General features: G+C 46.3%; 1 protein-coding gene across 1 annotated transcript in view; it reads left to right on the top strand.

Annotated features, from left to right (window-relative positions):
* The window catches only part of LOC126266933 (chondroitin sulfate proteoglycan 4), a 551,011-nt gene that overhangs the window by 471,819 nt on the left and 53,898 nt on the right, over nucleotides 1-25,294 (top strand). Inside the window, exons 17-18 of the mRNA XM_049971625.1 lie at nucleotides 1,327-1,482; nucleotides 5,135-5,396. Of these exons, the coding sequence (XP_049827582.1) occupies nucleotides 1,327-1,482; nucleotides 5,135-5,396 (418 nt within the window). The remainder of the gene's footprint in view (nucleotides 1-1,326; nucleotides 1,483-5,134; nucleotides 5,397-25,294) is intronic.

The following is a 25,294-nucleotide window of genomic DNA, read 5'->3' as shown; positions in this document are numbered from 1 at the left end:
CTATTTCCAGTTTTCGCCTGTTTGCCCCTGCCGCCGCCTCCATTTGACCCTCAGGTGTAATGAGGGCATGTCAAGCATGGCCTCCATCCCAGCAACTAGCATGCTCGTAATTCCACCTGGAGCGGCTAAGTAAGAAAAGGAAGAGAACACCTGTTATGGCTAAGAGAAAAAGGAAGAGAAGGAAAAATAGTAGGTACATGTGGACTGGGGGAAAGGAATGGAAGAGGAAGTATTTTGCACAGACCATCATTTAATCATTGCCAATACTTGGTCTAAGAATTGGAAAAGAGGGTTGCATACGTGGAAGAGATCTATAGACACCGGAAGGTTTCGTATTGATTGCATAATAGTTAGACAGACATTTAGGAACTAGAATTTAAAGTATAAGATACTTCCGGGGGCAGATGTCGACTCTCATTATTGATAATGAGCTGTAGATTAAAACTAAAGAAATTCGAAAAAGGTAGGAAATTATGGAGATGGGACATGCATAACTTGAAACAACTAGAGGTTGTTGAGAGCTGCAGAGGGACCATTAGGCAAAAGGTGACTAGAACAGGGGAAGAAATGCAGTAAAAGAGGAATGGGTAGCTTTGAGAGATGAAATAGTGAAGGCTGCAGACGATCAGACAGGTAAAAAGGCAAAGCCTAGCAAAAATCCTTGAATAACAAAAGAGATTTAGATGACGAAAAGAGAAAATTTAAAAATGCAGTAAATTAAACAGGCGAAAGAGAATACAAATATTTAAAACACGTGATTTACAGGGAGTGCAATGTTGTTAAGCAGGGCTTGCTAGAGAACAAACGTAAGGGTTTAGAAGAAACTTTCACTAGTGCAAGATACTACCTACAGAAAAAAGGTTGGGGAAAAGAGAAGCACCAAAATGAATGTCAAAAGATCAGATGGTAAACCCGTCGTAAGCAAAGAAGGGAAAGCTGAAAGACGGAAAGAGTGTATAGAGGGCCTATACAAAGGAAAATTGAAAGCCAATATTATATAACGGGAAGAGGACGTAGATGAAGATGCGATGGGAGACATGATACTGAGAGGAGACCCCAGGGGTCATGACTGATGCAGAAACACATAAAGAGTAACGTTATATTCATTATCTTCGGCCGCTGTTTGAGTGGCTCGGAAGAATATCAGACACTGAATAGTGAAGTGCTAATTTAACATGCGACCGTAATACACACTCTCGATAGGTTCCACTAGGTTAGCGTAGCCTAGCTGAGAAATGTCTGGCGAAGCACCAGAATGGTCGCGACCACAGTTGCTACTGATCTGTATAGTGGGATTTTGTTGATGTAACCATTCGCGTGTTCCAGCTGCCGCCGACGCGGACACGTCGGCCGCCAACCTCACGTTCATCGTATCGTCTCCACGAGCCGGACACGTGGCGCTGTACGCTGCGCCGTCTCTGCACGTCCGCAAGTTCACGCAGGCCCAGCTGGACTCGCACCAGATCATTTTTGTTCACAGCGGTAAGTATCACGGTGCAACAATCGACAGAAGGAGCAAAAATTGTTTCAAAGCCGCGGCATTTTTGCAAGCACGTGCTGTATCATACACTGACAGAAATAGTAAACTATCCAGGAGTGGAGGAGGAAACTAATTAAAATATGACGTGTTGATAGGCTATGAGATGTTATTTCAATTAATATAAAATCCGATTAAATTTGCAAAGAACATTGCAAATATGAGCCCAATTATCAGTAAGACGGTGCACTTCCTCTGTCTGGGAAGATTGGGAAGGGTGTCCTCCCCTGAGGCAAGCTGGCACACACTCTTGTAACTGGTCTTCTGTACCCTGGCGTTGAGATGAAACTGCCGTCCGAAATGGCCCCATATTTGTACTATGGGGGACAGATATGGGGGACTTGCTACTTGCTAGCCACGGGACTACCTCACCACCACATAGATAGTTCAGTAAGACCTGTGCCGTATGCGGACGAGGGTAGTGCTGCAGAAGAATGGCACCATAATACTGTTACATGAGACATAAGACATCAGATGTTCAATACATACAGTTGTGCAGTCCGAGTTCCCTCAACCACAACCACCGTGACCTAAAGTCAAACGCGGTAACTCTCTTCATCACGTTACCGCAAATAACATCACTTTGTCTCTCCAAAGTATTATGAGAATGGGTTCCCTCTTCAGGTCGCCACTACATTTGCTGAGGGTGATCAGCCGGGTAGTGGAGAACCGCGACTCATTGCTGAAGACAGTGCGATACCATTCAGTCCACGCTGCTCGGTCTCAGTAGTACTCCAGACGCATCGGTTTGTATTGCAGAGTTAATGGCACTCTACCCGTGTAGCGGTAATAGTCTAATGTAGCTGCTACCAGTCACCTTCACACAGGAGAAATGACACAGAACTGGACGGCAGACACACATGTGAATGGGTTACGATGAGGTTGATGTACAGTTTGGTGGTCAGACGTGTTCGATGAGAATCTTAGCGGCTAGTATGGTTGCCATCAAGGTTCCAATACAGTCGAACATCGCGCCACTGTCACATCCGAACGCCCCACAAATCAGGGTATTGATCACTTCGACCAGCCGGCCAACTAGAGACCCACAATGAGGCCGCTCTTCAAATTCCGTCAGGTGCTGATAACGTTGTCTCACATGGGTACCCGGCATCTCCGTGACCTTTAGAGTGATCAAACGATTTTTCACGCCTTTTATGTACCCCACCGGGCCTGGAAAACACACGAACCAGATGTTTTCTGATGGTCGGTCTGCATTTCACAGAGAATTGCAATTCTAACCATTTACATAGCCGCCGATGACGTATAGCGTACGAAGTTTCATTGAGGCTCGACCATGTGTTCTGAGTGGTTCACTCTTTTTTGTCAGATGCTTAAATATCGGGCGCCAAAAGGCTTTAAAAATACGTTGTGTGATGCGTTATATGATAAACACCGTCATATGAAATATCTTTTAGTTGTGAATAACAGTTATGCACACTGGGAAGTGCGGGGAAAGCGTACATTAGGTGTCCAAAAAAACACTGGCAAGCTTAGGGAACAGGTTCCTGACACCAGAAGAAGAAAAAAATTCAAGAACTCTGAAGTGCATGCCTTAAGAGATATGAGCACTTGTTCAACTTCGATTTTGTGAAACACATCTCTTCCACTGCAAGATAATTGTTTTTCATGTTTTGGAAAGTGGTAATATGGACCATATAAAGACAAAAATGCCTTATAACCATGACCCGAAAGTCCATATCTTACGAGGTATGAGCACTTGTTCAGTAGAAGGGGTGTGTTTCACACTAACGAAGATGTATAAGTGCTCATACCTCTTAGGGTATGCCTTTTAGAGCCCATGTTTACTGGACTTCTTTACTTACTTCTTTTTAAGGAACCTGCCCATTAACCGTGTCGGCTTTTTTTGGGGACAAGCTGAATATTGCCTGTAAGAGTAGTTCTACCAAATTTGTCCGTAACATTTTATAAAGAAATACGTATCTAATGGTTGAAAATTTTCTTCTCCTCTCTCTCTCTCTCTCTCTCTCTCTCTCTCTCTTTCTCTCTATCTATCTACAATACTTGCCATTAAAATTGCTACAACATGAAGATGACGTGTTACAGACCCGAAATTTAACCGACAGGAAGAAGATGCTGTGATATGCAAATGATTAGCTTTTCAGACCATTCACACAAGGTTGGCGCCGGTGGTGACACCTACAATGTGCTGACGTGAGGAAAGTTTCCAATCGATTTCTCATACACAAACAGCAGTTGACCGGCGTTGCCAGTTGAAACATTGTTCTGTAGGGTAATACGGAACGCTGTGCTGGATCCCAACGGCCTCGTATCACTAGCAGTCGAGATGACAGACATCTTATCCGCATGGATGTAACGGATCGTGCAGCCACGCTTCAATCCCTGAGTCAACAGATGGGGACGTTTGCAAGACAAGAACCATCTGCCCGAACAGTTCGATGACGTTTGCAGTAGCATGGACTATCAGCTCGGAGACGATGGCTGCGGTTACCCTTGACCCTGCATCACAGACAGTAGCGCCTGCGATGGTGTACTCAGCGACGAACCTGTGTGCACGAATGGCAAAACGTCATTTTTTCGTATCGTGTTTGGCGACATCGCGGTGAACGCACATCGGAAGTGTGTATTCGTCATCGGTATACTGGTGTATCACCCGGCGCGATAGTATGGGGTGCCATTGGTTACACGTCTCGGTCACCTCTTCTTCGCATTGACGGCACTGTGAACAGTGGACGCTGCATTTCAGATGTGTTACGACCCGTGGCTCTACCCCTCATTCGATCCCTGCAGGATAATGCACGACCCCACGTTGCAGATCCTGTGCGGGCCTTTCCGGATACAGGAAATGTTTGACTGCTGCTCTTGCCAGCACATTCTCCAGATCTCTCACCAACCGAACACGTCAAGTGAATGGTGGCCGAGCAACTGGCTCGTCACAATACGACAGTCACTAGTCTCGATGAGCTGTGGTATCATGTTGAAGCTGCATGGGCAGCTGTACCTGTACACGCCATCCAAGCTCTGTTTGTCTCAATGCCCAGGCGTATCAAGGCCGTTATTATGGCCAGAGGTGATTGTTCTGGGTACTGATTTCTCACGATCTATGCACCCAAATTTGCGTGAAAATGTAATCACATGTCAGTTCTAGTATAACATATTTTTTCCAATGAATACCCGTTTATCATCTGCATTTCTTCTTGGTGCAGCAATTTTAATGGCCAGTAATGTATCTATCTATATATGTATATACCTACCTGTCTATCTCTCTCCACTCATGTCATCGTCCCGCCGATTATCTAACCACAAGGTTAAATCCAGATTTTCTGCAGATAGGATCTGGTAGGACATTGGGAGACTGGTACGTCTGCTCGCAGGGAAGCAAAACTGGAGGTCGTTTTCATGACGGCTGCGTTCGCCGTACCGGCGACCTGTTTACGTTGCTCTTTGCCCCGCGACCAGCTTTGCCTAACTGTTACAAGGAACTGTGTTGCTAACCTTGTTTGATTGCACTTCATATGCGGTAGCGACTCGAGATGGCACCGCAGACGCGGGCGCACGCAGTGGGAGTTGAACTGGGGTGTGGCGGAGTGATGTGAGGCGTGTCACGTGCTCCAACAGGTGGCAGCGTCCCCGCGGGCTTCGAGGTGTCGGTGAGCGACGGCGCGCGTACGGTGGGCCCCTTCAACGTGACGGCGCGCGTGCGGGCCGTGTCGCTGCGCGCGGCCGCCTCTGGCGCGCTGCACGTGTTCCCGCAGCGGCGCGCCGCGCTCTCGCCGCAGCAGCTGCTGGCCACGGCCTCAGACTGGCAGGCGCCGCGGCCAAGGCACGTCGTGTACGCCGTCTCGCGCCAGCCGCAGCTCGGCCGCCTGCTCTTCGTCAGGTGGGCCCACATGCGCTACGGTTTCTATGTCCTTCGTAGTAAGCAAGCAAACAGTGGATGATTTGAAACCTGTTAGTCCAGGGAAGGCAGGATTCGGATACGATTGTGGACGGGGCCATAATCAGTTTCAAACGTCCCCTTACAAAAATTAATGAATTACTGTGCTGATAAACATCTTGCATTATTCGATTTTCAAACAGCTGAGCTGAACTGAACGTACTCAGACATTTCGCTCTTTACCTATTCTGATCGACACTAAACTGACAGCCAATATTTTTAGCTCAACGCAGTCTCACTTTCAATAAGCCCTACAAAAGAATGGCCCTGACTAAATTAACCTATACCTTTCACAAATTACTTACCTCACAAAAATCTTCATTACTCGAGCTACTGCAATACAGCGAGCGCCAATACTGCCAGGTAAATAAAAGATTCTAACTACAGAAGGCACTAACTACTGATAGGCTTAGTTAGCAAATGGTTCAAATGAATCTGAGCACTATAGGACTTAACAACTGTGGTCATCAGTCCCCTAGAACTTAGAACTACTTAAACCCAACTAACCTAAGGACATCACACACATCCATGCCCGAGGCAGGATTCGAACCTGCGACCGTAGCAGTCGCGCGGTTCCGGACTGAGCGTCTAGAACCGCGAGACCACCGCGGCCGGCGCTTAGTTGGCAAATGACAGATTTTGATAGAGAACAAACAATGTATTTACCTTAATAGTGTTCAAAAGTCATAATATATATATCAGTTCATGACATCCAGTCTTACAAATTAACTGTCTCTGTCCAGATCACCCGATCTCAAAACTCCGCCATCTCACTCCCCACATACGCCACTGCTGGCGGCTCACCTACAACTCTGCAAAGCTACGCGCCGTTAACATCCAGCTGCTCAACACTACAGTATCAAACAACAATGCAAATCAGCCACAGACTGCACACAGCACAGCCAGTGATTTTCATACAGAGCGCTACGTGGCGTTACCAATAAAAAATCCTAAACAGCCTACTTACAAATGGCAATAAATTAAGTTTGTTTAAGAACTCGCTGCAACTCACAAATTACAGGTATTGAAATATTAAAGGCAAGTCGCTACAAACACCGCAGAAGACATCAGACGCCAGGAATGGCAGTACATAAGGTTTTAAGGCTTACCGATAAAATATGAATACCAAATAGGATTTTAAAGCAAATGACCACAATCACGGCTGAAGGCCTTACACGCCAGGAACGGCAATCATATAAAAGAACTGAAATCTGCTGTAAAACAGCAAATACAATACAAAAAGTTAATCAAAAAACAAGCGCCGGCCCGAGTGGTTCTAGGCGCTTCAGTCTGGAACCACGCGACAGCTGCGGTCGCATGTTCGAGTCCTGCCTCGGGCATGGATGTGTGGGATGTCCTTAGGTTAGTTAGGTTTAAGTAGTTCTAAGTTCTAGGGGACTGATGACCTCAGATGTTACGTCCCATAGTGCTCAGAGCCATTTGAACCAAAAAACAAGCCACTGATCCAGACGCTGCTCCAGGAATCGACCTCTGAGAAGGTCCGCCAACAAACATTTTCTCCAGCGATGAGATAGGCAGCCAAGACTTGCATTCACTTCAGAAGATGGTAACTGAGACCAGTGGCAGTCTAACGAATGACTAATGATAATGTTGTTGAAGCTACCTGACGTCCGAGCCGGAACCGGCGGCCTGCACTACGTCCCCAGAATACTGTGTTTAGAGCGCCCGGGACAAGGAAGGAACCACAACCAGATTTCCGTCCGATTCCACAAACCCGAACATCTGAACAAACAAATCCCAGTACAGAACACCAGACAAACTAACAGTAACTAAAGCCGCATTCGATTTGCGTGCGAGGCAAAACCCAAATTTAACCCACCAGAAACAGCAACCATTCGTCGTTGCGGAAACAATCACAAAGCGAGCCAGAACCAAGTTCCAAATGAGTGCCATGAAATTCATTAGGCACGCAGACGTACACTGTACTCACTGTGAGATCTCTGACAACGGATGGCAGAATGAAACAAATCTCTTCACTGCTTTATTAATTCGCAGCTGAGTTACCACACCGTGTAATCACTGAGCCAGGTGCTTCTGACACAATAGGGTCTTCAAATACTAATCGGTATACTGACCCACCAAACTGAACATTAGGGCACAATGATAATCTGTCACAATATCGCAGACGTACTATGGGATCCAAACGGGTGACTGACTCTGCTCTACTAGGATTGAAATGCACTCATCTTAAAGCTTGCTGGACCCGGTTTACGACGAGGTCGTGTACCCTCGTGACCACAGCCCCAGTCCATGCGCGCCACAGCGGTCCCGGCATGTTCTCGCACTGCGCGGACCTGGCTCCTCCACGTCGCCCCAAAGATAGGACAACAGTTCCTACATATCGATAACCGCCGCTGCTGCCACTAGCTGACAGGCGAAACGAGTGGCGCCAGTCAAGATGAGAAGACGACAAACAACCGCAACCATGCCAAGAAATGCCAGCGATGGAGGATGAGTAGGATCCGAGATAGGTGGCTGCCAGCTCAGTATGGCTGCTGTGGAGCATCATCCCTCATTGTAACTCGCCTCCAACAGAGGGCGGAAATCTACAAACAGCACCAACGCGAGCTGCAGCACCGCTCATGATTCATGATTAATGAATCCTAGGTAGCATTATTTGTACAACACACAAAAGCAAATTTCATCATAAGCGAAAGTCGGAATAACAAAACTGAGGCTGTTTGGTTCATTTAGGGGAGGGGAGGGGATCAAACAGGGATTTCATCGATCCCATCGCATTAGTCAAGGATGAGAAGGGAAGTCGGCCGTGCTCTTTCAAAGCGATCCCGGCATTTGCCTGACGCGATTTACGGAAGCCACGGAAAGCCTAAATCAGCGGGTTTAAACCATCGTCCTCCCTTTGGCAAGTCCAGTGTGCTAACCACTGCGCCACCTCGCTCGGTATCAAAACTAAAATACAGGTGTGATCTGGTACTAGTATGACGCAATCAGAATCCTCAGTGACGTCACTAGCGGCAGTCACTTCTACGCACAAGTACTCAGTGCAAGTTCCATAGAAGCAATAGCAGTCCAGTAGCATCGACTACTGGGAATGCCAGCGATGGAGAAGGCTCCGAGATAAGTGGCTGCCGGCTCGGTATGGTTGCTGTGGGACATCATCCCTCGTGGCTGCAGTAGTGACGTCACGGTGCGGTGCTAATGCAGAACCCTGGGCTGGGCTCCTTTAGGGCTTCGTTTAATGGGCCACAGGGTGTCCTGTGTGAAGAGCCCGGAGCATTAGTATATCCAAATGTCTGCTACGTCGTGCCAAACTGCACGCTAGCACGCTGCACGGGCCGTGTGCAGGCCGACGCTCGGCTGTCTCGGCTTCTCTCGGTACTTCTCGGAATACTCGGTATAGCGCAACATTTCATTTCGCACTGCAGTGCGGTATTCTTCGGTCGGCTCGGATTTCTTCAGCTCGGCAGAACTATGGCGTCACCGCTGTTTACCTTCACTATTTGTTAGTTGCATGAAAGAAGTTCACAGATCCAGTGGCAGTCAATACAAACGGTGGCAGTCTAGCTATCTATCGTCAGAAGCCTTATATGGCTCTGAGCACTTAACATCTATTGTCATCAGTCCACTAGAACTTAGAACTACTTAAACCTAACTAACCTAAGGACATCACACAACACCCAGTCATCACGAGGCAGAGAAAATCCCTGACCCCGCCGGGATTCGAACCCGGGAACCCGGGCGTGTGAAGCGAGAACTCTACCGCACGACCACGAGCTGCGGACTGAGAAGCCTTATAAATGAGTGGGAATCACAGAATAGAAGGATATTAATCCTCAATATCTGTTATGGGACATACGTCCGCCTCCATAGCTCAGTGTAAATGTCTGCAATTCAGAAGACCTAGGTTCGATTTTCTGTACTGTGGAGAATATTTCCTTGGTGAGAGGACTGATAAAGGGCCGAACTCACCTCATGATGCCAAATGAGCAACTACCTGATCGACTGCCAGCGGTTCCATGGTCTGGAAAAGCTGCAGAAGGGCCAGGAGAGCAGTTGATGACCACATGCCCATCCATACTGCAGCCACATGACGCCCCAAGGCAGAGAATGACACAGCGACCCTACCCTTGGGCCTTCGTGGACTGGCAAGAGGCTCGTCTTATGGTGCGAGATATACAGCAGCATATTCGATAGATACCAGAAACGTGCTATGCAATAGCATTACAACAGCACGCAGAAAAAAATTTAAAGGTTTAGTTGACGATGGAAGAGCAGAAAATCGATCGAAAGACTTGATTCATTTCTATGTACATAAAGAAGCTTTGTGTGCTAAATTTAAAGATATGGAGCACGTGATGAAATTAATGGTACAAATAGTAAATTTTCTGAGGTCGCACACATTATTTCACTCAACTGTGTAATAGTTTCTATGGAATTGAAAGAAGAGTGTGGGGAGTGTCTATATTACCGCAAAGTATGTTGCTGGAGTCAAGGGACAATCCTGGAACGATTTTTCTACCAGGGTTGGAACTTAAACATTGGCAACTATTTATTCACAGCCGATACAAAAGCGTTACATGTTTGCACCTGTTACTGTCCTTCAAAGTAATCTCGAGCGTTGTGTAGAACCTGTTGCCAGCGATATATACCGTTAGCAGAGCCTGATGTTGATGGTGCGAATGGAGCGGTATAAAGTTGTGGTGAGTCTCGTGTACGACTGCGATGGCGTTATCCTGACGCATTACGTTTCTCCACCGCAGACCGTCAATGCACAGTATTACTGCTCGTTTTTGGAGCATCACCTGCGAATAGCTTTGCGAAAGAAGCGGCGACACTTTCTGCGCAACCCACCCATCATTTTGCACGACAATGCGCGGGCGCATTCAGCGCAAGCTTTGACTGCTCTGATCGGTCGATGGGACTGGGAAGTACTGTACCATCCACCATACTCCCCGGACTTACGTCCTTGTGATTCCGAAGGTGAAGGAACCACTCCGTGGCATTCGCATCAGAACTGTTCCAGAGATTCGACAGGCAGTAGACCGCTCCATTCGCACCATCAACAGAACAGGCTCTGCTAACGGTATACTACGCCTTCCACATCGCTGGCAACGGGTTATACACAACGCTGGTGACTACTTTGAAGGACAGTAGCAGGTGCAAACATGTAACTCTGTTCTACCGGTTGTGAATAAGTAGTTGCCACTATTTAAGTTCCAACCCTCGTATTTTAGACCCGCTATTACTGAATTTATCAGGGAAAGAGGGAGAGCAGGAACGGAAAATGGAACATCCAGAACAGATTGAAAAAAGCAACGCCCATTCCCTAAACTAATTGGCGTTAAAAAATGCGAGGTACCAATAATTCATTGTGGTTCTTAAACTATTATAAGGATAGTGTTATTATCGTATTGAGGCCATTACAATCTTAGATCTGTTTTCGAGATGTTTTCGAGACCGTTTGCCATCTCAGATGAAACCGCCCCTACGCATGTGACTGATTGATCTCCTATGTAATTCCCATTTAAAAGACAAACTCTTTTAGTTTAAATCTGTCCAGGAGGTCTAAGTCAGTTTCCACGTGAAGAGTATACAGGTCTCTATAATGCAAGGAAACAAGGTAAAATATTTCGATCAACATATGTGTCTGAAAGGAGTATTCGATTATGACACTAAATAAATTACGACTACGTGACAACATGGGTGCGAAAATATGCGAAATTTTCTGCATCTGTCCATATGCCGACAACTAGTATCAGATAAAAATCATGTCTTCAGCGTACCCAAAATAATAAATTAATTCTCAAAATTTCTTTTGCTTCTGATCTATGTTATTGAGAAACGTATGTAGTGCATCTGCAACACCATTCAAATGCACCACTTTCGCTGTTGTTCCTCTTCCCTCTCCGCACATCCAAACAACGTGGAGTAGCGGTGGGGATGTGCGCAGCCAGGTGGCAGGACTACGTCATATCAACAAGAACACTGCTCGCGTGTATAATTCTTGGCTCAACCCGGCGAATGCTGCTGCTAGCGATCATGCCGCGTCTTAAGTAGATCACAGACACAAGGTTATCGCACATCGCTCGGTAAAGATGTGACTTGGGGATGAAACATAGTCCCTGAGGTTGCAGCTTCGCTTTCGTCGATGGCCACGTTGTTGGCGCCTGGTAGATCTTAGTGGGTCAGCTGGTGTTACTGTCCATCCTCAGTAATGTTTCCTAAACACAAGTAGTGCTTGCCTTCCTCGGCGCAAGACTGTCTCGCGAGGAGCGCCCGCATTACTGGAGAAGACGACCCGCTAGTCCTGAGTGCTATGCCGAAAGCAGAAGTGGCAGGCGAACAGCGAGGAGGCAAAATACTAACTAGAATAAAATAGCTTTGTAATTCACAGACGTCAATGGAAAGGGGTGGTGTTGCTAGCTATCGTAATAAGGCGAAAGCAGAGGCGTGAATGTCAAAGTGGGCTTTGCACAGCTGCTTGCGTGTCTACCACTACCAACGACATTTTGTGTACATGTCTCTTTGGCAGTGCCTCATTATTGGCGCAGCTTTGTAGACCGCTCATGTTTTCATTTACGCAGTTCCAGTACCGGCAACAATACGAAGTTCTAAGGCCTCCAATTTTTTTCTAATTAACTACTCACCTGAAATCGATGAAACTAGTGTTACTTCTCGACGTAATCGTCCTGCAGACGTACACATTTTTCACAATGCTGACGCCATAATTCCATGGCAGCGGCGAAGGCTTCTTTAGGAGTCTGTTTTGCCCACTGGAAAATCGCTGAGGCAATAACAGCACGGCTGGTGAATGTGCGGCCACGGAAAAAGTCACTAGGAGCCAGGTCAGGTGAGTAGGGAGCATGAGGAATCACTTCAAAGTTGTTATCACGAAGAAACTGTTGCGTAACGTTAGCTCGATGTGCGGGTGCGTTGGCTTGGTGAAACAGCACACGCGCTGCCCTTCCCGGACGTTTTTGTTGCAGTGCAGGAAGGAATTTGTTCTTCAAAACATTTTCGTAGGATGCACCTGTTACCGTAGTGCCCTTTGGAACGCAATGGGTATGGATTACCCCCTCGCTGTCCCAGAACATGGACACCATCATTTTTTCAGCACTGACGGTTACCCGAAATTTTTTTGGGTGCGGTGAATCTGTGTGCTTCCATTGAGCTGACTGGCGCTTTGTTTCTGGATTGAAAAATGGCATCCACGTCTCATCCATTGTCACAACCGACGAAAAGAAAGTCCCATTCATGCTGTCGTTGCGCGTCAACATTGCTTGGCAACATACACGGGCAGCCATGTGGTCGTCCGTCGGCATTTGTGGCACCCACCTGGATGACACTTTTCGCATTTTCAGGTCGTCATGCAGTATTGTGTGCACAGAAGCCACAGAAATGCCAACTCTGGAGGCGATCTGTTCAACAGTCATTCGGCGATCTCCCAAAACAATTCTCTCCACTTTCTCGGTCATGTCGTCAGACCGACTTGTGCGATCCCGAGGTTGTTTCGGTCTGTTGTCACACGATGTTCTGCCTTCATTAAACTGTCGAACCCACAAACGCACTTTCGCCACATCCATAACTCCACCACCACATCTCTCCTTAAACTGTCGATGAACTTCATTGGTTTCACACCTCGCAAATTCAGAAAACGAATGATTGCACGCTGTTCAAGTAAGGAAAACGTCGCCATTTTAAGTATTTATAACAGTTCTCATTCTCGCCGCTGTCGGTAAAATTCCATCTGCCGTACGGTGCTGCCATCTCTGGGACGTATTGACAATGAACGCGGCCTCATTTTAAAACAATCCGCATATTTCTATCTCTTTGCAGTCCGGAGAAAAGAAATCGGAGGCCTTAGAACTTGAATGCATCTCGTATTTGGCCCTTCACAGTCTAAAACTACGAACGGTGCTGGCAACTGCGATGTCTCTCCTTTCACCTTAGGAAACCTATTACGAGCAGGCCATGTGCTCATGTGATCGATGCGGGTCGTTCCGTTTCTGGGCGTCAGCATTTCACTACATTCTGCATTTAACTTTGCTGTTATCCTTCAGTCAGTATGATCCGGAAATGAGTTTGTTCGTCCACAACAGTTTTATTTTAAAAAAATAGAGCTATTAACTTAGTGATTTTGTTTTTCTACGGATTCTACGTAGCTAAAGGCTTAAATGTATTAACTGTTTTTCTCCTCCTCGTTATACTTAATATGATACTGTTGTGTCCCTAGTGATAAAATGACACAACTCTTTAAAAATTCACGGTATGTACACACATAGATTGCAAAATTTAATTTTTACATGACTGGGACACTTTCTTGTTCCTTGCTTTTTTACACTGAAGCGCTAAGGAAACGTATAGTCGTGGGTATTCAAGTACAGAGATACGTAAACAGGCAGAATACGGCGCTGTCCTCGATAACACCTTTATGAGACAACAAATATCTGGTGCAGTTGTTAGATCTCTTACTGCTCCTACAATGGCAGGTTGTCAATTTATTGTGTGAGTTTGAACGTGGTGTTCTAGTCGACGTATGATCAATGGGACACAGCATCCCCGAGGTAGCGATGAAATGGGGATTTTCCCGTACGACCATTTCACAAGTGTACCGTGATTATAGAGAATATGGCAAAACATCAAGTCTTGGACATCGCTGCCGCCGGAAAAAGATTCTGCAAGAACGGGACGAACGACGACTGGAGAGAATCATTCAACGTGACAGAAGTGCAACCCTTCAGTAAATTGCTGAGGATTTCAATGATTGTCTATCAGCAAGTGTCAGTGGGCGAACCATTCAACGAAACATCATCGATATGGGCTTTTGGAGCCGAGGGTCCACTCGTGTACCCTTGATGACTGCACGACACAAAGCTTTACGCCTCGCATGGGCCCGTCAACAACGGCTTTGGACTGTTGACTTGAAACATGTTGCCTGGTCGGACGAGTCTTGTTTCAAATTGTATCGGGTGTACGGGTATGGAGACAACCTCATGAATCCATGGACTCTGCGTGCCAGTAGGAGGCATATCAAGCTGGTGGAGGCTCTGTAATGGTGTGGGGCGCGTGCAGTTGAAGTGATATAGGGCCCTTGATACGTCTAGATACAACTCTGACAGGTGACACGTACGTAAGCATCCTGTCTAATTACCTGCATCCATTCATATCCATTGTGCATTCCGACGGACTTGGGCAATCCAGCAGGACAATGCGACACACCACACGTCCATAATTGCTCCAGGAACACTGTTCAGAGTTCAAACACTTCCATTGGTCAATAAACTCCCCAGAAATGAACATTGTTGAGCATATCTGGGATGCCTTGCAACGTGCTGTTCAGAGGAGATCTCCACCCGCTCGTACCCTTGCGGATTTACAGAAAGCCCTGTAGGATTCATGGTATCAATTCGCTTCAACACTACTTGAGACATTAGCCGAATCCATACCTCGTGGTGTTACGGCACTTCTGCGTGCTCGGTGATGCCCTACATGATATTAGGCAGGTGTTCAAATGGCTCAAATGGCTCTGAGCACTATGGGACTTAACATCAGTCCCCTAGAACTTAGAACTACTTAAACCTAACTAATCTAAGGACATCACATACATCCATGCCCGAGGCAGGATTCTAACCTGCGACCGTAGTAGTCGCGCGATTCCGGACTGAAGCGCCTAGAACCGCTCGGCCATCACGGCCAGCATTACGCAGGTGTACCAGTTTTTTGGGCTCTTCAGTGTATATCAGTGCTGCTCTTTGCTTGCTTGTTAACTAAATGTCTGAAGTTGCACAACAAAGTAGGGCACTTATAACATTCATTCACTCTCATTATTATCGCTAACAGTAATGTTTCTGCAACTGTTTAATGAGGAAGCATTTCATGTATCTAACTCAATAATTTCTGTGTGACTACTAAGACGAAACGATTTATTTCTGACGAGCAGTTGGAAGGAATAGTACTTATGCCTGTCAGTGAAGAAGAAGAAAACCACACCAGTGGCCATTGAATTCATACTACATCTGTCAGAAGACATTTCAAATTTTGAAACCTCATGTTGCAACGTGCAAACAGTGGAAGTACATCAGTCAAAAGACAAAAAACATCACGTCGAACTTATATTTTCCACAGACAGTTAGAGCACCCAGTAAAGACATTTTAAAATTGAATCCTGGTTGAACAAGTATGTTACATCCAGAGTAAGTAATATAAAATCCTCTCATCAAACTCTTATGACCGACAATACTCACTGTATTATGGAAGCAACGACTAATATCGCAGTGGCAGGATTCGAACAGTGTGGCCATGCGGTTCTAGGCGCTTCAGTCCGGAATAGCGCTGCTGCTACTGTCGCAAGTTCGAATCCTGCCGCGGGCATGGTTGTGTGTGATGTCCTTAGGTTCGTTAGGTTTAAGTAGTTCTAAGTCTAGAGGACTGATGACCTCAGATTTTAAGTCTCATAGACCTTAGGAGCATTTGAACCATTTTTCATTAGAACCTTTTTTTAATTCTAAACCACGGCTTCTGCCGTGGCTCATTAACCATCTGGTTCACCAGAGGCCAACATGTCCTTACTTCTTTGATCCACCCTGGCTGTAACGGCGCTACAGTACCTGACTGACCTGGCGGCTATACTCCGCCAAAAACCGGTTTTCTTGCCGCTAATCCGCACACAGTCATATCTTACCGCGAATTTTATTTCTGTTTGTGAGTGTCCAATCAAAGTGACGTCAGAACGGCTGAGTCTGTACGCATAGACTAGCTATTGATTACGCATGTTAAAAGATGACTTTTAATGTTTAATCTTCGTGCATCCATATTCAGAAGATGGGAAACAGCTGGTATAATTTTTATTTAAAGTGAAACTCCTCCAGCAATACTTAAGATTTTATATTTATTTGGCTACTAGTTTCGACGTTGCGTCAACGCCGTCTTCAGGCTGGTACACTTTGATGAAATCAACTGTTTGTGACTCAGTACTAGAAGTCCGCGTTGAGACCAACAGGTGCTCCACATGGATGGCGGGCAGTAACTAGTGTGAAGTTTAAACTAGTGGGTCAAAGTGGTTTAAACTTCAGATCTGATAGCACTAGTTAAGGTCTATCAACGGCAAAGCCTCCAATTAACGGACAAGCGCCCTCTAGCAGTGAGCAGCGATCCGTGACGGGGAGTCGGTGTTGTGGATTATCTGCTTAGAGGAAGCATGCCGTCCCGAATAACTTCTGTGCCATGTTATAGATGTCGGGGAAGAAATCTGAGATGATAAGGAACAAATTATGTTTCATGATCTTGTGTTCAGTAGTATATGGTAACAGAGCGAGGTGGTGCATTGGTTAGCACACTGGACTCACATTCGGGAGGTCATCGGTTCAAACCCATCTCCGGCCATCTTGATATAGGTTTTCTTGATTTCCCTAAATCGCCTCATGCAAATACCGGCATGGTTCCTTTGAAAGGGCACGGCCCATTTCCTTCCACATCCTTCCCTTATCAGAGCGTGTGCTCCGTCTCCAATGACCTCGTTGTCGACGGGGCGTTAAAGACTAGTTTCCCCCTCCTCTAGGATATAGTAGACGCCATTTCATTCAAACTATGCAATTACCTTGCAATATCCTGCAATTAGCCTCTCGTTGGGATATGGCTGTGGAATGGATTTCCGAGGAACCTCGAAGTTTCTGCACACACCGCTACATGGACCGCCGCTTTCGTTTCAGTACACCTGTCTGAATGTCCCAGACAAACCCTGCATATACAGCATCTCTGACGTGCTCTCACAGAGAAAAGTCCGAAGTGCTAACGTTCTGAAACAGAATGGACCATGCACAAAGGCAACGTCTTTCGTTCCGTCGACCAGGAAAAGCATTTTTGAGGTGATTCTGCGCCTTCCATTGAAATTTGGCTTTCCCAGTCTCATGTAGCTGCCACATGATTTTTACTGCAGTCGAAGGACGTCTTCCACGGAGGCGGCAGAGTAACCAGAAGAAGTGCAGAGGCGCCCTGCTTCTGAAACATCGTGGACAGCTGCCACATAGCAACTGCCAATAATCCCCGCCCAAACTTAATAGTGAGCCGGTACCTTCAGTCCGGAACTGCGCTGCTGCTACGGTAGCAGGTTCGAATCCTGCCTCGGGCATGGATGTGTGTTGTCCTTAGGTTAGTTAGCTTTAAGTAGTTCTAAGTCTACGGGACTGATGACCTCATATGTTAAGTCCCATAGTGTTCAAAGCCATGTTAACCATTTTTGAACCGATATCGACATTTCGTGTGTAAGTGGAAGTTGATATTGATCACTGTCATGTACTGCACAGGATGCTGCATAGTATGACAAAGTCGACTGTATCAGAAAAGGATGTGATTTCGGACATATCTTCATCAGCTTCTAAGCGATTGTTCTCGCAGTTTGTTCCGATTCTTGAAAAACAGACTGTGTATTCGCATACATTGCACTGCTTCCTTCAGTTCAGAAAAGTGGATCTATTTTGTTAACCTTTATGGAAAGAAGTCATCAAAATCGTCTATAAACACATTACATTTCGTGGAGACGCTGCCACTCAGCTTTAAATATTTACTGAGCATCATATCATCCTCATGGATACCACGTATTTTTTTTAAATGTGTGACATCCTGTGCATAATGAATTATGTCCAAAAGTCGTAACTACAAAGTAGATGAAATAGAGAACTGACGGCCATTGTCTGTCTAAAAGGGTTAGCAGAGTACACCAACAACTGCGGCGCCCAGTATGAGAAAATTGCTATAGAAACTGTTCACCAGGTGTATTAAACGTAGATGTTTACATCAAATACTCCATCTTCCAAGACAAGTGTAATAAATCTAAAACTACGGCGATATAAATTCCATAGCACAAAAACATGGCATCGTGTTGTTATCATTTACTGTTGAACTCTTGGTTAGGCGCAGACACTGACATAAAGGCTGAAACAAATAACTGGAATACTTTGACTATAATTTACACACGATCTCCGATACTCCACACGAGTGTCATTCCGTTTCCCTTTTCCCCTGACGCACTCCTGTCATAGATTATTACAAAAAGACCCTGTAGCCAAGGCTGCTACGTTGGCCCTCGCGTTGGAGGTAAGCCGGTTCAAATCCTGGTGGTAGATGAAATTTTCAATGCCAGTATTTGGCTGGGGAGAAGAGGTGGTGGCGTAAAATTCCTGTTCACCGGACTTCGTGCTAACGTCCATGACTCCAATCCAAACCTCTCCGCAGTGTCTCGTGAGCGCTCGTGACACTGCTGATAGTGATCCGTCCGTCGGATGGGGACTTTTAAGCTCGGCGACACCGTTGGTGCTGTTCTCGAGGAGTAACCTGTATGCCAGCTCCGTGTTTCATCTTCTCCTTTTCCTAGTCATCATCATACAAAAACGAAACATAACACTACACTACACACATATCCAGTACACTATCCTACACTCTATAAATACACACAAGACATAACTGTCACATATCCACAAAAAGAGGAGACAATGTACGCGCAGGAAGGACCCTCTTTCCGATAGCTTGTTGAATCCATCCAGTGGGGCATCCCCGCCAATGTTGTCACGTCAGATTTACATTACATTTCTGTAGCTGTTACTTTCATAATTAATGTGGACATTTATCTTGGGGTTTAATTTCGTCTCATATAACTGAACAAAGTAGATATTAATTTGATGGTGATTGTGTTGGTCATTTATCTGTTCCCTAGTATAAGTAACCTGTCAGGCAATAATAATGAAGTAACTACGAAGTAGCATAATAACATGGAAATGGAAATGAGGCTTTGGCGTCATTGGCCGGGAGGTCCCCTTGTGGGGCATTTCCGGCCGCCTTGGTGCAGGTCTTACTACATTCGACGCCACACTGGGCGACCTGCGCGCCTGGTGGGGATGAAATGATGATGAAGACATCACAACACCCAGTCCGTGAGCGGAGAAAATCTCCGACCCAGCCGGGAGTCTAACTCGGGGCAGTAGGATGGCAATCCGTCGCACTGAAGACTCAGCTATCTTCTTTATATTTTACTGAACAAACTAACGGAACATATATATATATAAATAATGCAACAGTTCTCCAAGGTACAATGTAAACATATACAAAAGACTGTTAGTTTAACGAGAATATTAGAAAAACAGTAAATACAACAAAATATAACACATTCTGTCTTCTCTTTTTTTTCGATGCATGAGAACGTGGATAAGGGTTTTGCGTCATGCGACGGATAGGCATGGCACACTCCAACTTTGAGGGGGTCAAGGAAGATGCTGCGGAGATAACAAGCAAAGGTTTATCGGTAAGATGGTTTTCGGATGAGGATTCTCGGTCACAGTTTTGTACCCGAAGTCGAGGACTGTATGTGGAACACTCTGAAAGAGGTATTCTAAATCCTGTCCTCGAAGCCAGATGAGAGTATGGTGCTTAGCGAGAGGGCAGTGAAATGTCTAGGCCAACAACAAAATGTGTGCCCCGACCGGGAGCTATAGGGGCGCACAGCATTATAACATAACGAGCAGTCTAGTCTACTGTAGTTAGTGCTTACTTCATGACGGATTAGAGTTTTCTTGAGCGAAACATGAGTGGTGATACCAAGGGAAGGAGCTTCAAGAAATCACAATATGTTTTACAGACAACTGTGCCATAGCCTCTGCTACTGGCAGAGTATACATTTCACCCATATAGGACGAACTCTGCACACTTGCCTCGTCAAGTGTGAAACCGGTATTACCCCTGCGTATCATAAAACGCCCAAAGCACTAAGCGGAAGGACTGGACCTTGAGGCAGGGGAGCATTCACCTTGTATTGTTCACCGTATTTATTAAAGTCAATGAACACGAATAACAATTTCATAAACAAATAAGAACATATATACGTGAAGCCAATCAGTTGGCTTTCAATACCCAACCAAATATAACAACTCTTCCAATGAGAAAGGCAATACCTTAAAAAGGATAACTTTACTCATGCACTGTAAATTACTGTATTTAGTATTAACAAATAAAGAATAATACATTTATAATAATAAATTCCCAGTCAGAGAACATTTATACATAAAGCCCATCAGTTTGCTTTAGTTACCAACAACTGTGTAACAACTTTTCGAATGAGACAGGTAATACCATTTTATAGAAAACGGAAAACACCGCTCGCCCAAAGGGCTATCCTAAGTTCACTTACAGAGAGTTTTAAAACCTTGCCTAAATATATCTATTTAAAAGGAAGAGTAATCTTACATACGGATTCCCAATTATACAGGCAATAATCTACATCAGACACTTCTCTTACAAATACACTCCTGGAAATGGAAAAAAGAACACATTGACACCGGTGTGTCAGACCCACCATACTTCCTCCGGACACTGCGAGAGGGCTGTACAAGCAATCATCACACGCACGGCACAGCGGACACACCAGGAACCGCGGTGTTGGCCGTCGAATGGCGCTAGCTGCGCAACATTTGTGCACCGCCGCCGTCAGTTCAGTCAGTTTGCCGTGGCATACGGAGCTCCATCGCAGTCTTTAACACTGGTAGCATGCCGCGACAGCGTGGACGTGAACCGTATGTGCAGTTGACGGACTTTGAGCGAGGGCCTGTAGTGGGCATGCGGAAGGCCGGGTGGACGTACCGCCGAATTGCTCAACACGTGGGGCGTGAGGTCTCCACAGTACATCGATGTTGTCGCCAGTGGTCGGCGGAAGGTGCACGTGCCCGTCAACCTGGGACCGGACCGCAGCGACGCACGGATGCACGCCAAGACCGTAGGATCCTACGCAGTGCCGTAGGGGACCGCACCGCCACTTCCCAGCAAATTAGGGACACTGTTGCTCCTGGGGTATCGGCGAGGACCATTCGCAACCGTCTCCATGAAGCTGGGCTACGGTCCCTCACACCGTTAGGCCGTCTTCCGCTCACGCCCCAACATCGTGCAGCCCGCCTCCAGTGGTGTCGCGACAGTCGTGAATGGAGGGACGAATGGAGACGTGTCGTCTTCAGCGATGAGAGTCGCTTCTGCCCTGGTGCCAATGATGGTCGTATGCCTGTTTGGCGCCGTGCAGGTGAGCGCCACAATCAGGACTGCATACGACCGAGGCACACACGGCCAACACCCGGCATCGTGGTGTGGGGAGCGATCTCCTACATTGGCCGTACATCTCTGGTGATCGTCGAGGGGACACTGAATAGTGCACGGTACATCCAAACCGTCATCGAACCCATCGTTCTACCATTCCTAAACCGGCAAGGGAACTTGCTGTTCCAACAGGACAATGCACGTCCGCATGTATCCCGTGCCACCCAACGTGCTCTAGAAAGTGTAAGTCAACTACCGTGGCCAGCAAGATATCCGGATCTGTCCCCCATTGAGCATGTTTGGGACTGGATGAAGCGTCGTCTCACGCGGTCTGCACGTCCAGCACGAACGCTGGTCCAACTGAGGCGCCAGGTGGAAATGGCATGGCAAGCCGTTCCGCAGGACTACATCCAGCATCTCTACGATCGTCTCCATAGGAGAATAGCAGCCTGCATTGCTGCGAAAGGTGGATATACACTGTACTAGTGCCGACATTGTGCATGCTCTGTTGCCTGTGTCTATGTGCCTGTGGTTCTGTCAGTGTGATCATGTGATGTATCTGACCCCAGGAATGTGTCAATAAAGTTTCCCCTTCCTGGGACAATGAATTCACGGTGTTCTTATTTCAATTTCCAGGAGTGTAGTTCATAGCTCACTGCATCTGCCAAGTGCGGACATGAACGTCCTGCGGGCCGACCAACACGGGCCACACCTGGTTGTGCCGTTCGGACCCGATTAATCGGCCCGACCGAGGGCGAGGAGTACAGCAGGTGCGTCCGACTTCACTTCCCAGGTGCTCCTCCCCTTCAAACGGTTAGGTCAGAGGCCTGTTATTGGGTGCACCTGCGTCTCAACGGAACGTTCATTTCCGTCAGATACTAGAACAAGCCAGAACCCGAAGGTGTAGCCCAAACCCACCATGATAATCAACCCCTTGGTAGATGCCGACATTCAAATCTCCGCACAAGTGCCTCACGGAGTTAGCGTTCCTTCGTACATTATACAGTTCCAGATCGACCAGACTGTCTGGAACAAACTAAACAATCAGTTTTAAAACATTAGCCACAATAAGCCCCACGGTTGGGATGGTAAGGCAGAATGCCGACGCTACTAGACGCCAAGCAACACGAGTTCCATCAAAATGGTGCCATAAATTGCGTAGGGTTCGACTACACATGGATTACTAACAGATTTTCATAACTCAGAACTAGCTAAATGGTTCAAGTGGCTCTGAGCACTATGGGACTTAACATCTGAGGTCCTCAGTCCCCTAGAACTTAAAACTACTAAAACCTAACTAACGTAAGGACATTACACACATCAATGCTCGAAGCAGGATTCGAACCTGCGACCGTAGCAGCAGCGCTGTTCCTGACTGAAGGAGCTAGAACCGCTCGGTCACAGCGGCCGACAGAACTCGCTAATAGTTTGTCTCAAAAAATGGTTCAAATGGCTCTGAGCACTATGTGACTGCTGAGGTCATCAGTCCCCTAGAACTTAGAACTACTTAAACCTAACTAACCTAAGGACATCACACACATCCATGCCCGAGGCAGGATTCGAACCTGCGACAGTACCGGTCACGCGGTTCCAGACTGTAGTGCCTAGAACCGCTCGGCCACAACGGCCGGTAGTTTGTCTGAAGTGAGGTACACTTGTAATACGGGAGGCAGAAGGTGCATGGCCAGTGAAAAATGTGAATGAAATGATGTGACCTTATCAGTCCAAACACATCAGAGAAGCAGGTCGCCACTACAATTTGCCAATAAAATGTCATCGCTTAACGGCCACCAACTCCTCGACTGCGCCGACCATCTCAAGAAACAGCCGTTACAACTCTCGCCTTTACAGTGCCTTATCAAAACACCTCGACAGGGCTACCTCCCCTCCTTGGGCAATCGCACGTCTTCTCTCCACCTCCCCATTAAAGCTCACCCGTCGATCCGCTCACCGCCGCGCCACCCTGCGACCGACTCACCGGCGCCGAGAGGTCAGCAACTCTGAACAAATATCGGTAGCCACAAAGAGAGCATGGCTGTATGCGGTCCCACGTATTTCTTGTTATGTCGCACGTCGCAAACACGGAAGGAGAGAAGTTGCCGTTGGCCGTTGGCAGGGAGCTAAAATCAACTATAAACTTTCTTAATAATACGATACTTTCTTTCTAAAAATAAAATAACTGTACCTTCTTTCCTGTTCTTCTGGTGCCTGCTGCATTCAGTATCGTTTATACTCCATAACTGCTCGCAAGTCCGCAGCTCGTGGTCTCGAAATGGCTCTGAGCACTATGGGACTCAACTTCTGTGGTCATCAGTCCCCTAGAACTTAGAACTACTTAAACCTAACTAACCTAAGGACATCACACACATCCATGCCCGAGGCAGGATTCGAACCTGCAACCGTAGCAGTCGCACGGTTCCGGACTGCGCGCCTAGAACCGCGAGACCACCGCTGCCGGCCAGATGACTGGGTGTTGTTGTGTTGTCTTCATCATCATTCATCCTCATTACGGTCGGAGGAAGGCAACGGCAAACCACCTCCATCAGGACCTTGCCTAGTACGGCGGTACGGCATCTTTCCCCTGCGCTCTGTCAAGCAGTATGGGACTCCATCATCATCACTGCTCGCAAAACGCAGTCTAAGTAACGTCTTCCTATTACTCGGTACTGACGCTCTCGAAGCCCGCGACCGAACTGGGGCGGCAGGAAGGGCATCCGGTCACCCTTTCCACAAACTTGCTAACCCCGTTCCTAACCATGCTGACCCTGCGTCAGGACGGGACATGGCACCAGCGAAAGAAAGAATTCCTTATCGTAACTTTATCGAAGTCCCTTCTACAAACCCTATAAGAGTGTAAAAGGAATTGTGAAACAACTTCTATGTATATGTGACGAATAACGACATGATCATTCCATCTTATATGTTCCGTAGAACTACGCGGACCCTAATCATCCGCCAAGTCGTTTGGTACGAATTGCTCGTGATGCAAATGATATTTCAGTAAGAAACTGACTTAATTTTTCTGTTTTACTGCAAATGTTTGCTACTATTATTGAGGTATGTATCTCCTGTTGTAAATGAGTAGAAAAGTATTCATTGCACAAAAACGTGTAATCAGAATAATTGCTGGAGCCCACCCACGGTCATCCTGCAGACATCTATTTAAGGATCTAGGGATCCTCACAGTAACCTCACAGTATATATATTCCCTTATGAAATTTGTTGATAATAATCCAACCCAATTCAAAAGTAATAGCAGTGTGCATACCTATAACACCAGGAGAAAGGATGATCTTCACTATGCAGGGTTAAATCTGACTTTGGCACAGAAAGGGGTAAATTATGCTGCCACAAAAGTCTTTGGGCACCTACCAAACAGCATCAAAAGCCTGACAGATAGCCAACTAACATTTAAAAATAAATTAAAAGAATTTCTAGATGACAACTCCTTCTACTCATTGGCTGAATTTTTAGATATAAAGTAAGTAAAAAAAAAAAAAAAAACTTAATCATTAGTGTCATGCAATATTTTGTGTAATGTAATTTCTTGTACAGACATCTTTTATTAACCTGACACGTTCCACATCATTACGAAGTGTCGTATTCATGATCTATGGAACAAGTATTAATCTAATCTAATCTAATCTAATCTAATCTGTTACAATCGTATTATCGAATACAAGATCACTTAAATCTACTGCTTTGTCGTTCCGAAATATCGGAAAATCCAAAGATATTAGATTTTCACTGACATCTGCAAACTCAAAGTGTTAACTGGTGGCATTACGTGT

This window comes from Schistocerca gregaria, chromosome 4, assembly GCF_023897955.1.
Source record: "Schistocerca gregaria isolate iqSchGreg1 chromosome 4, iqSchGreg1.2, whole genome shotgun sequence".
Taxonomy (NCBI): domain Eukaryota; kingdom Metazoa; phylum Arthropoda; class Insecta; order Orthoptera; family Acrididae; genus Schistocerca; species Schistocerca gregaria.
This window is presented reverse-complemented; position numbering and strand designations above follow the sequence as displayed.